This window comes from Anabrus simplex, chromosome 11 (assembly GCF_040414725.1).
Source record: "Anabrus simplex isolate iqAnaSimp1 chromosome 11, ASM4041472v1, whole genome shotgun sequence".
Taxonomy (NCBI): Eukaryota; Metazoa; Arthropoda; class Insecta; order Orthoptera; family Tettigoniidae; genus Anabrus; species Anabrus simplex.
Window position 1 is genome coordinate 85854997 of NC_090275.1, and position 14310 is coordinate 85869306.

The 14310-nt window shown below is 42.5% G+C and overlaps 1 protein-coding gene across 1 annotated transcript in view; it reads left to right on the forward strand.

Moving 5' to 3' along the window:
* LOC136883437 (fatty acid synthase) overlaps positions 1 to 14310 on the forward strand; it is an 844467-nt gene that overhangs the window by 110540 nt on the left and 719617 nt on the right. Inside the window, exon 3 of the mRNA XM_068229660.1 lies at positions 9524 to 9676. Coding sequence (XP_068085761.1) covers positions 9524 to 9676 — 153 coding nt within the window. The remainder of the gene's footprint in view (positions 1 to 9523; positions 9677 to 14310) is intronic.

Below are 14310 nucleotides of genomic sequence, written 5' to 3' on the forward strand. Positions count from 1 at the left end.
GTCTATCATTAGTTGTACGAGAAAAATAGACGGCAAGAATTTAATGTAAAGAGAAAATCTGCTATCTACAGATCGTTTCGTTGCAACGTCATGGGAATTGACAGGGTCTCCAACATTAGTCAACCTTCTTCTTTTTGTCATTTCAACTACTTCTTCCGTAATTGTACACACTTTATCGATCTCACTCGTAAGAAAATGTTTTGTGCACACATCCTGGGCATCAACCGGATCCGCTAATCTTGACGCATTCATATAAAGGGCTTTGTTTCTAAGGTTCCCAATCTTGTTATTTCTCGAGAAACAAAGTCTTTTGTGCAAGCGTCTTGATCATTCACGGGATCGGCCACGTTAATGATGCGTTTCCTTTTTACACCATATCCTTCACTATCTAACTGTGGAAGCAGCTGAAGATTTCTGTCTACATAGCTTTTATTAGCAGCATCATTACTATTCGCAGGTATTCCCAAATCTTTTATGCGACGATTCTTTGCATCATAGTGTCCATCTTTACTTTGGAATAGAGTCTTTTGTGCTACATAAGCTTTTGTACACACATCTTGTTCATCATCAGGGTTAGCACATTGACTAGACGTTTAGATTGAGCATCATAGTTTCCCTTTATTCGTTTCAGTCGGAACCAGTCAACATATTTTTTGTACACGCGTCGCTAGGTAGTTGCGGATCTTCTACAATCATTAAACGCTTTTTATTAACATTATAATTACCGTCCGACGTACGTTGGATTGTTTGCCTCTCGACATACCTCTTATTCGCCGGATCGGCTTCATATACAGGGTCTTCAACAGTTTTCTTATAGCGATATGTTCTTCCGAAAGCGTCCATCGCGGCACTGCTCAATCGTGTGTCTATTACGTGAGTATTTAACTAGATTCATTCATCTCCCACCGTCAGTCGTTATAAAGATTATAAAACAGAAAGATACACTTCCCGTTACGAATGTCGTCTCACAACTAGACCCGTGTGCATCAGTGCAGCTGCATCGTCATGGTACACTATTACCATCCTCTATTGGATGTATCGTAGCGGGTCCGTCTGGATGCGGAAGGAGTAACCTCTTAATAACACTCATTACTTCACGTCAGGGATTACGCTTCCAGAATATTTACATCTTCGCGAAGTCCCTTTATCAACCACTCTATCAATATCTGAAACAGGTTATGGATGGATTAAGTGACATTGGTATACAATATTTTTCTTTCTCCGCCAACCAGGATGTAATACCTCCAGATGAAGTACTACCATATTCTCTCATGATTTTCGACGATGTTATAACAGAGCAGCAAAACGTAATTCAATCCTACTTTTGTATGGGACGACATAAGAACGTTGGCTGCTTTTATTTGTGTCAGACCTATTCACGTGTACCGAAGCAGCTTATCCGTGATAATAGTAACGTCATAGTGTTATTCAAAATGGACGAGTGTAATATGCGTCACGTCTACGATGATCATGTGAATACCGACATGACTTTCCAAGACTTTAAGAAGATCTGTGCTAAGTGCTGGAATAACAGTCGCCACGGGTTCATTGTCATCGATAAAGATCGTCCCCGGAACGAAGGACGGTATCGTATGGGGTTTGATCACTTTATCACTATTTAATTGACTCCTTCACCGAGCGAGCGTTTACTTGTATCCCTGCCGACGTCATGAGCAGACATTTAACGCAGGAGATTATCCGTGCACGAAACAATATTCGTCAAAAGTATCGAGAACTTAAACGCTACCGTGCAGATAGTGATCTACTCTTGCAAAAACATATTGCCGAACCACTTCAAGCTATACTTAGGACACCTTCAAAGAAGAGTCTCCAGTCTGTTGGAACACAGACGACACCTTCAAAGAAGAGTCTCCAGTCCGTTGGAACGCAGACCGTTAAAGAAGAAGAAAAAAATGATCAGTTGTTTACTCCAGCCAAGTCGAAATCACCTCAGTTTCTAAGTACGACAGTTCTCGCAGAAACGCCAACGCGGCAGTCTGATTTGTACGCTGTTACCTCTACACCAGAGTTCAAGAGTTACCTTAAAGAGACGTATGGTGAACTCGCAGCCATGTATGTTAAGAGATTATTTATGGGAAGAACGGATCGAACGTATGACGTTCGTTACGAAAATGATCGTTTCTACATTGGCAACACTACAGTAACACTGGACAGTAAAACAATAGTTGTAAAAAGAGTTCGTAGTGCAGTAAGTGAAGGTCTTCTCGAACTACTTTTTTCCTACATTCCTAATTCTGATGTGTATACAGACAGTGATCTTGAGAAGTATAAATCCATCCTACGAGCGACAAATGCATACAGACGAAATTACGATTCTTCGGCGGCAGTAAATGCTAACAAGAGTTACAAGTACCGAGAAGTTATTTATAAATTGTTCCCAACCCAGCAAAATATTCGTCACCTTTCGGCTAGTGGGTTGCGCACAAAGATGTGGATGCCTCGTGTAGACTATACCTACTGGAACGATCCTAACAAATTAGTTGAGCGATTGCTCTTGATCGATGCATCTCGCAGCGCAGGACATACGGGACATGAAGGTCAGATTCGTGAAATAGAAGAACTACTACGCCGTGCTAACTTTATCGTGTAATGTCTCCGCGGAAGAAGAAAACATCTCCTCATGTAAAATAAGGGATTGCTCGTGAGTTGTACAAGACAGCCCGTCGACAATATCGTCGTAGACGAGTCATCACACGGGGAAATGATGATCTTTGGCAAGCAGATCTCGTAGAAATGATGCCCTACGCAACCAGTAACAGCGGGATCAAATATCTCCTGACTGTCATCGATGTCTATTCCAAGTTTGCCTTTGCAGAGCCTGTACGTGCTAAAACAGCAAGCGTTGTCACAGCTGCGTTCAATGCCATTATCAAGCGAGCGGAACGCTACCCACGTCTTCTTCAGACAGATCAGTGTAAAGAGATTTATAATAAGGAAGTTTCTACTTACCTGAATTCGCTTAACATTCATCACTATTCTAGGTACAGCAACCTTAAAGCGAGTGTTGTAGAGAGGTTCAACAGAACGCTTAAGACCATCATGTGGCGTGAATTTACTGCACGTGGTTCCTATCGCTGGTTAGACATTGTCGACCGGTACAATAACACCGTTCATCGAACAACTGAGATGAAACCTCGCGATGTTTGTGACAACCGCCTGCTCAAGACTGTGTACAGTAGAGTAAAAATAGCAGACCCGAAACGACATCGATTCAAAACAGATGATTTTGTACGCATTAGCAAGCATACATCGCTTTTTGATAAGGGTTACACTCCAAACTGGAGTACGGAAATCTTCAAGATTGATAAAGTGCAACTTACAAATCCAGCTACGTACTTACTTCGCGATCTTGCAGGACAGCCCATCAAAGGAGGTTTCTATGCTGAAGAACTTCAAAAAACACAGTATCCCAATAGTTACCTAGTGGAAAATGTTCTGTGTAAACGTGGAAATAAACTGTATGTAAAATGGCTGGGGTTCAACAACACTTTTAATTCTTGGATTAATAAATCAGCTGCTCTCTGCTCACCCGATTCTCCTTCCGATATCGTTCCCACGCCTCTACCCGTAAAAGGAAGCACGCACGTTCAGTCTGGCTATTTGCTCTTTAGACGTTCTAATGACCGCTTCGCTGATATATTACTGTCAAAACGGAGACTTGCTTGTTAATGTCGTAACTGAAAATGAAATTGACGTAGTTGCTGTCGGTATATTAGTAGAACTATGTAGGAGAAACAAGAAAATGTATTATATGAAGAAGAAAAAACTGTATTCTATGAATTATAAATCTGACTGTAATGTATTTGATACAACTTTAAATTTTCTATCCTTGTTACGATTTATTATCAGGAAAAACAAGGCTGATGATATTGACGTTTTTGTAAAATGTGAGAGGACTGAATTAAATAGTTTGGAACTTAATTATCATATATTCTATCTATTTAAATTAACAGAACATGTGCCAGAAGCTAGCTAAACTAGCTCAAGGCAACGTCCTTCTAATTGTCCTCAGAATAAATATTTTGCACACTCCCCATCGAGTTTTTTTATTTCAGTACCGCGCTCTCCTCTCTCCATGTAGCTATCTCCTCTCCCACATCGTTCTCCACCGTATCCCCTCCATCCGTAGTCTGTAAAAGAGACACGCACGGTCAGTTCGTTGCAGTCTGCTTATAAGCAGACTGTCGACCAAGCTGTTCTTAGGGGGAGGGGTGAGGACGGCTTAGACTCATCCAACAACTCTCCCCCGACCAGGGGTTGTGTCAACAACCTCTAGGTCATAGTCAATGATCTAGAGGGTGTTGGCTCAAAGACGTCATTAATGACGTCATTAAAGGTCTTTGGTCTAATAGCGTCGTCGATGACGTCATGGTCGATCACCTTAACGGGACTTCCGGGAAGGTCAATGACCTTGACCTTATGAATATTAATGAGAAAACGGTACTTGGCCGCAGGGCGGCCTATTCTATCTACTGCCACTAAACTTCATAAGGCGTACGGACTTATGTGAAATTACAACAGCAAGAGAGTCATATTGCGAACTGAAAAATTACGACATTACAACACAATTGTTTTGCCGGAAGCTGGGTACACCTCAAAAACAATATTCCTTGGTGGTCACTCTAAATTATAGAAAGTGAAAAGCAAGAAAGGAAAATTCTCCGGAAGATACATGGTTCCACGAGAGAAAATGGATTGAGGATTAAGAGGAGAACAGCGGACCTCTACTCATTAACTGACAGGTTCACTGATGCTGTACGCAAGAAACGCCTGAAATTCTATGGACATATCTATAGAATGGACAGCGACAGACTCACCAAAAATTATTTAAAGTAATCCACTCAAAGAAGATCAAAATAAACTGGCTAGAAGGAACTAAGGTGGACCTCCAAGAAATGAATATTACGGACGACATCATAGAAGATCGTGGAGCCTTTTGTACAATAGCAGCCAAGCATAAATTCGTGGAGAAATCGGTAGCAAGTTGTCCACAGAACGCAAGATGCAACACAGTGTAATCATGAAGAGATTTTGGGAAGATAAGAATGCCAAAACCATCAGGCCAACGAACAATTTCAAACGCGCTCTTTGAATGGGCATAAATAAGCAATAATTCATTCCCATAAGTAACCGACTCATGACAATGCGAATCCAATGTGCTAACAATAAATATACAATAGTGAATGTACATGCACCCACTAACGCGGTCAAAAAAGAGAACCACAAAAATGATGCATTCTGGGCTAAACTTGAGAAAATCATGGCAAATATTCAAAAGAGGATACAAAAATTTTGCTGGGAGATTTTATCGCACAAATTGGTAAAGAAAAAGAACACCAGAAAACTGTTGGCAAAGTCCCTGCTCAAAAATTCACCAACAAAAAAAGGGTTGAGACTGATTGAACTGTGTCAACAAAACAATCTTAAAATCATGTCAACTTCTCTGAAAAATTCACCACGGAAACAAAAGACCTGGAGGTCCCCCGTTCCAGGGATCGGTGAATTTCAAATCGATCACATTGCCATCTCTCATCCCATGCAGAGAGAGGTACACGATGCACAGGTACGCCGAGGAGCAAACGTCGATTCCGATCACTACCTAGTGAGAATAAAGGTAAAATTCACCCCCAAGAAAATTCACCATAGAGGCCACACATACCGAAGTTTGACACGACACAGATTGGAAACACTTATCTGCAAGAAGTGTGGGAAAGGGAACATGCAGGCACCTGGGGGAATTCCGCAACAAAATCATCCAGAAAGCTCGAGAGCAAATTCCCCTGAAAAAGAATACAAAACACCCTTGGTGGAATTCTGAATGTGAACGTGCACTGAAGGAACGAAAAGAAGCATTGCAGAAATACAACAGCAAGAAATCACCAGAAAACCAAACATATTTCAATGAAACTTGAAAACGAGTAGCCAAAATCATCGGGCAGGTAAATAAAAAACACTTGAAGCAACAACTGGGCTCGACTGAAGATAACTTTCGTAACTACAACGTACGAGATTTCGACAGGGAATTCGGAGAACAAGTCCGTGGGTATGCTCCTCAAAACCCGGCTTTAAAAAGATCAGATGGAAAACTTGCACTCAGTAATCAGGAAAATTGTCAGGAACTAGCACTTTACATCGCTGATCTCATCAACTGTCCAGAGCCCCTCACAACATTCCCTCAAGAACTCCCAAGGCGCACCTTTCCAGACTCTCCACCACCGACAGAGGAAGAAATCCGCGGCCACATATTCAAACTTAAAGACAATAGGACCTCCAGATAATACGGCATCATTGCGGGACTTGGAACTAACTGCCTCAAGGAACTCACTTTAATCATTACTGATATGTGGCAATCGGAAGAATTACCTTAGGACTGGAAGTGCGTCCTCATCCACCCGTTACACAAAAAGGAAGATAGACTGACGTGAACAATTACAGATTCATTTCTCTTCTCCAAGTGGCATACAAAATTCTTTCAGCTTGCCTTTTGAAGAGAACGCAAGAACAACTTGAACAAAGTATTGGCGAATATAGACAAGCTTCCGCCCTGGTCGCTCGTGTGTAGCATTGAGGAACAAACCGGAAATCTGCATTTTGTTGACTTCAGGAAAGCGTACGACTCAGTTGATCGACAGTCTCTCTTCGTTATTCTTGAGGAACTGGGGATTGATTCCAAGACCTTCAACCTCATCAAGGCAACACTCACTGACACTATCTCCAAAGTTAAATTCATGGGGGAGATCTCTGAACCATTCCCGATTAAAACTGGCGTCCGGCAAGGTGACGGCCTATCTCTGCTTCTTTTCAACCTCGTCCTAGACAAAGTCATCCGCGAGTGGGAGAAGACATTGAAATACATGGGATACTGGCGTCCCATACGACTAGGACGACCCGAAGACGGTATTGAGATATCCTGCCTCGCTTTTTCAGATGTCCTGGCCATACTGACAGATGATGAAATCACAGCCGTTAAACAAATTGAAACCCTTAGCGAATGTGCTGGAAAGGTTGGCCTTCAAATTTCCTTTGAAAAGACCAATTTCTTCCGCTCAAAACTTGACATCCAACATTTGAACACGACATATGGGCAAATCTACCGAGTACGACACTTCAAGTACTTGGGGGGAAATACTTGAACCAATTGGAGGCGAGAAGACTGCCAGAAAATTCGCCTACAAAAGTTTCGGAAACCTACTGTAGGGTTCACATCATATAAAATAAAAAGTGCTTGTCCCGCCATGCAAAGATCAGACATAATAATACAGTAATCAAGCCCGAAGTCTTATATGCCAGCGAGACCCTAACACTAAACGGGAAAGGTGTCCTAGAAAACACATTAAAAGAAGAATCCTGAGGAAAATTATCGTGCCCCGAAAAACAGAAGATGGTTATAGACTGAGGTCACGCAAAGTGACGGAAGAGCTCTCCAACATTGCAGCAGACATCCGCAAAAGACGTCTGAAATTTTATGGGCACGTCCGCAGACTGCCGGCAAGTAGACTGACACACAAAATTCTCACCTACCTAGAACATATAAAAAATATTCCATGGGTACTGGAAGTGAAGATCTGGAAAAAGCCCAGATGAACTCAACTGACACTGCGGACAGAAACTTCTATAGAAAAAATTAATGGATGGAAGGTGCAACCAGAGAACGAAGTGAAAAAGAAGACTGGAACAAAGTGGACATAAGAACGAAAAAGGATCCACGGAGAAAGGATGAGAGCTGTTTGGCAACTCAGGAAATAGAATCGTTAGAGCTTTACGTGATCCATTAGGTCCATTCGCACATAATAATAATATTGGCTTTACGTCCCTCTAACTACGTTTACGGTTTTCGGAGACGTGGAGATACCGGAATTTAGGAGTTTGAAAAAATATTTTACGTACCAGCAAATATACCGACACGAGGCTGACGTATTTGAGCACCTTCAAATACCACAAGCCTGAGCCAAGTTGGGGTCAGAAGGGCAGCACCTCAACACAATTATCTGAACATAACTGAAAATTCGCATATTCTTTTGGAAAAAACTAGTGTTAGTAAAAGTTCATATCACAACCAAATGTGATACTCCTCACTATGCTACGGTAGACTAAGCAATGGTCCATTATAAACATTTTAATCATCAACGTTATCATCATTATCGTCGCCTAGTTCCTGTTAGAATTGTTATGTCTCAAGGTTTTATAAAATGTAAGACAAATTGAAGGTACATATGGCAGTGATGTTATTAAGTCATCGCAGCATCTTCTCAGATCAACCTTCCTGAACTCACTGTCAAAAGGATGTTCTGAAAAATGCAGTTCATATACTTTTCTGCCTAAATTAGAAGTGCATCGCTTGGGAAAGGACTACTGGCTGTTTATCTCCGGATGGTGCCCATAGAAACGCAGATGCATATTAATACACATCCACATAATGTTGCATGCCACTGAACAACATGAGACATAGTGTTATTTTAACGAGGGAAATATTTGTTATATGACTCTGGACATAGCGTTGTATACCACCACGTTGTGTAACACAGAGAATAAACTTATCGTAAAAAGAGAATTTGACAAAATTGGACATAGTGTCGTATGCCTCCAAGGTACATAAATTCTTCTTTATCAATCAGCTAGAAGCTCACACCGAGCGGTAGTATAGATCATGTTACATTTTTCAAGTTTCCCAATTCTAATACAGAATATAAACTAAACATGAAATAGCAGACTAATAATGACAGTAATACTATTTCAATATGAATTCATATACATTATTTATGTGCAGAGTAGCTGAGTGGACCTCATACCAGTCCTCAGATGCAGGTAAAATTCCCTGACCTGGCCGGGAATCAAACCCGCGGCCTCCGGCATGCTACTCCTACACCGCTGGACCAGCTTAGTTGAGTTAGGCTGTGAACAATGTAAAAATAGGATTTTTGTCGAGTATCATACTAATTAATCTGTTCATTAAAATGTATACAGAAATTGCTATGACTTAAGTTATTAGTACTTATTACCTTGCACATGAAAATGCTCGATATATGTTTAAAACAACCTCAAAGGGAATTTTTTGATAAGTTGTATATTTCTGTACTAGAGGTGAATAGATGTTTACCCAGCTATGTTTCTTCTTAAGAGAATAAGGATCACCACCCCCACCGTTACTGTTAAAAGGATGGGTGCCCAGTTGTACTTCCCATTAAAACAATATTCACCACCACCACCAATATATCAACACACCCACCCCCCCCACCGCACAGTGACTCTGAACTTCAGAGTGTGGGTTACCGATCACGGGTCTCCTAGATGACTTCAGCATTGCTTCCACCTTGTTGTGCCAAACTCATCATTATCATCTTTCATATCCGACTTACCTTGATCAGCTCTTGTTCTCTGTTTAACCCAGGCCTTGGAAGTCTTTCACTTTGTGGATCGTTGGTTTTACTTAGCCAATATCATTATTATGTCTCCTGTGGTTAAATTTAACGAGGGATTTTGTATTGTTGTGTTTCTGTTACAGAATCAACAGAATCGCCCGTCCGCGAGGGAAAATTAAAACATGCTGATAAGTTCGATTCAGATTTCTTCAGAATACCAAGCAAAGAAGTGAACTACACGGACCCTACTACCCGAATCTTGCTGGAGAAGGTTTACGAAACTATTGTGGATGCAGGTAAATTAATCGATATATTAATGTTAAATAATATGATCCAGATCGGGCAGCCACGCAATGCCCTATGACGTTAAAATATAGTGCACTACCGCCTGAAGTTACGTACTGACGACAACATTAGCAGTGCCGGCCCGTTGCATTTGTGGTACTTGTTGTTCATACTTGAGCAAATTAACCTCACACTAATGTTAACGTTTAATATACCACGTGTTTATTTCAAAGTAATAAATCGAAAATTCTTATTTTTATGTTTTTGTTCTTACTCAGGGAAAACATAGGTTTAGGGGAGGTAGAAGTCCGGCTCCATGGCTAAATGGTTAGTGTGCTGGCCTTTGGTCACGGGGTCCCGGGTTCGATTCCCCGCAGGGTCGGGAATTTTAACCATAATTGTTTAATTAGGACAGGCGCTGGGTGTATGTGTCGTCTCCTGCTTCTCAACTCGGTAGTCGGCTCTCGGTTGGTGCACACTGCCGCGTCCATTGAATTCTCACACAGACTCCTCGCAGCTCTGGGGACTGCGTCGTATTTCCACCTCCTGCCCACGCAGTCCGGCGATCGAGTATTCAGCTCCCTCTTCTGACGTCGATCCGGTCTCGAAATGGGTCCGGCAAGTTCCCCAGGAAGTGACTCTGTCGTGACTCGACCACCATCACGACGCCAGAGCCAACATCACTGCTTGTAGGCTTCACTCGTATCTCCACGGCCGTCGTACCATCACGCAGAGCACTCGCTTCCTCCGCTGGGCCTCGAACTACGGACTCCACAACCGAGAGCATCACTTCGGACTGGGCCGACTGGGCCTTGTTTTTTTCTCGAGTTTTCCAAACTGAGCCTGAATCAAGGAAGTTAATTGTTCGAACATCGCTCTTACCCGGTCGCTATTTTCTTCCTTCGAGGTGTCGTCGAAGTCGAAACTGTCTGGGTCCTCCTCGTTGTCCAATAGATCCTGGCGCAGCATCGCTTGCAAATCCACTTTGCATCCCGCCGTCGGCAAACTTCGGGATGCCAGCGCTGTGTGTAAAGTCGCCACGGTCATCTGGTTGATCTTGATTTTCGAATCCAATTTATCGTCACCAATGTATCGTTCTCAAAACGATTTTATGTGTGTAAATAAATATCACACAAGATATGTCCTCTTCTTGACTGTAAAAACCACTTTATTGTCAGTGAGTCCATTCCTTACAACACACAATTCCCACTCAGTTCACGGAACGATTACACAGTGATACACAATTAATTATACACAAGATTGCATCACTGTTAAGAAATACGCACCGAAGAAATTTACCGTCGACTCTGACAAGAACAGATGAAGATAAAGTTGGAATTAGAGAAGACAAATTAGGGCAAATATTCGTTTATAGACGTGGTTCAAATCCCGGTCACTCCTTGTGAGATTTGTGGTGGACAAAGCGGAGGCGGGACAGGTTTGTCTCCGGGCACTCCGGTTTTCCCTGTCATCTTTCATTCCAGCAACACTCTCCATTAACATTTCATTTCATCTTTCAGTCATTTTTCATTGCCCCAGAAGAGTGCGACAGGCCTTGGCAGTCGGCACATTTCCTATCTTCACCACTAGATGGGGCTTCATTTATTCCATTCCTGACCCGGTCAAATGACTGGAAACAGGGTGTGTATTTTCATTTCATTCGTTTGTAGGAAAGGGGAGATAGGGATTGGAATAAATTAGCAAGGGAGATGTTCAATAAATTTCCAATATTTTTGCAATCATTTGAGAAAAGGCTGGGAAAACAACAGTTACGGATTCTGTCACCTGGGTGACTGACCTAAATGCAGATCAGTAGTGATTGATTGATTGATTGATTGATTGATTGATTGATTGATTGATTGATTGATTGATTGATTGATTGAACAAGTCCTCACTGCACCATCAGAAGACAAGACTAACTACTAACGCACTCACTAACCTCTCGGTCTTTCTTTCGTTTTCGATGGGGGGGAGGTCACAAAGACAGCTCCCCCTACTCGGCGATCGACACTATTCTACATTGCCTCTGACCTGCTATTAATTCTAAGGAGAAAGAGATAACAGGTAGGAGTGGGAAGTGATACTACAGGAGAATCGGTTTGTTTCCATAGCAGACATGCTACCAGGCACACTTTGTATTGGCAAGGTGGTATCGAAATTGTGCAGTGTAGTCCTATTACCAGAACACGGTGACTTTCTGCACGTATCAATGTCCCACGAACATGACATGCGGGAAACCTGTACACATTTCTAAACGTCAAAGATGTTGGGACCGAGCTCGATAGCTGCAGTCGCTTAAGTGCGGCCAGTATCCAGTATTCGGGAGATAGTAGGTTCGAACCCCGCTGTCGGCAGCCCTGAAGATGGTTTTCCGTGGTTTCCCATTTTCACACCAGGCAAATGCTGGGGCTGTACCTTAATTAAGGCCACGGCCTCTTCCTTCCCAGTCCTAGCTCTTTCCTGTCCCATCGTCGCCATAAGACGTATCTGTGTCGGTGCGACGTAAAGCCAATAGCAAAAAAAAAAAAGATGTTGGGTGGGTAAGACATGTGGGCGACATTAATAAAAAAAAACAGGTAAGGTAAGGGTTGTTCTGCCCGAAGGCAGGCCCGAACGTCCGCAGAGGTGTTCCTGAGCCGGAGTTTACGTGCGATATGGTGGCCAGTTCCTTTCCGCTCCTCCATTCCCTTACCCCCACCAACAGGGCGTGGCGACCCATCCAACTCCTGACCACGCCCAATGTTGCTTAACTTCGGAGATCTCACGGGATCCGGTGTTTCAACACGGCTACGGCCGTTGGCAATCAAAAAACAAAAGTATATTAAAAGTGTTCTCTCTCGCAAACCATTCAGAATAGGGCATATGGCCATGGGAAGCTTTTTGATTCAAACTATCGTTCCTGACATATCCCTGAATATTGACTATTCCTCCTGGAACATCCTGTAATATACAGTAATTTGAGGCCAAATGATAGTTCTTTACGGGCCGTATACGTCGTTCCTGAACCCTAGATTCTATATGGTTCACCTGTCTTATGGAGACAGGTGATATGTGAGCTACCGATACCGGTGCTCCCTTCGGAGCTCCTCTGTCGTTCTATAGTGGGTGTATTCAGTTATGTATTGATAGGGTGAGATGAGGTCACTCTTCCGGGTGGCCACATCCTAGGTTACTTAATTATGTGTTAGTTTTTTCTGTTGTGTGATCCTTATTACCGTGTTCAATGTTAGGGAGTGTTAATTTGTGAATTGGGATTGTGAAGTTTGTGTAATAGCAGTTGAGTATGATTATTGTTCTGGGTTGTGTAGTTTCGTCATTAATTATTAATTATTTGCATATGTGATTGGGTGTCCAGGGTAATGTCACATAATTTAGAATGAGATACTACATGAGCTCTTTATTACTGACAGAACAATGTTCGAAATCAGTTCCTCCAACCCAAATGTCTTGAAAAATCGACGAGGAATAGTAATACTTATTAATGTGAACATTACCGCATTTTATATTACGTGTCTTGTCATTGAAAATGAAATGAAAATAAAATTCCACAGCCTGTTTCCAGTCATTCGACCGGGTCAGGAATTGAATGAATGAAGCCCCCATCTAGCGCCGAGGATGAGAATTGTGCCGACTGCCGAAGCCTGTCGCACTCATCTAGGGCAATGATTAATGACTGATAGATGGAATGATATGCTATTGGGGAGTGTTGCTGGAATGAAATATGACGGGGAAAACCGGAGTACCCGGAGAATAACCTCTCCCGCCTCCGCTTTGTCCAACTTAAGGGCGGTAATAATAGCTCTTTTGAGATTTTGATTCTGAATCAATATTATGCAATGAATCTTCCACCAAAGGATCAATATTACACACGTATTACAATTAAATAGAAGTACGGCGCGATTATACAAAAAAAATTGTCCCAGGCTTATTTTGGTTCTGGCCGAGGATTTAAGACCGGACTTCATTTACCAAGCGAATTGGTCATGCCGGTAGGATTCGCAACTGTGAGCTTGCATTCGGAAGATAGTGGATTGGAGCCCCACCATCAGTTTCCCTGAAGATGGTTTTCCGTTGTTACCCATTTTCATACCAGGCAAATGGTCGGGCTGTACAATCGCGACCAAAAGAATTCCGGGTGCAAAAGGAAACAGGTAACGTTTGGGCGAAGATTTTGGCCAACCCTGAGGATGAAGGAGAAGTAGCCAAATCAACGTCACATGTGTTCTTCTTCCACAGGGTGTGGCTTGCGACAGTAGAGGAGCAAAGACAGCTCAACTCCCGGAAATGAGTCAGCACTTTTTCTGCAGCGTCAGCAGGTTAACAAACCGTGACGTTACGACCACGTGCTCTTGTTTGTAAACAAAGCCACGTGCTATTGTTTGTAAACCAAGCCACCAAGAGAGCATCGCTAACTTCAGTGCTGTCATCTTTGCGGCACTAAACCTCATGACTGCCAACTTATGCACGTGGGCGCGCGAAATTTGAATAATGCGTGCTTTTTTGACAGCTGTTAAGATGACCACGTGAGCATGGTAGGCTAACCTAAGTAAATGGTTATGCTTTATTGAATTCGGGGGAGTAGGAGCTTAAAGAGGTAGTCCTATTTTCCCTTCCAAAAATAGGGGATGGAGAGATGTCCTCTCTT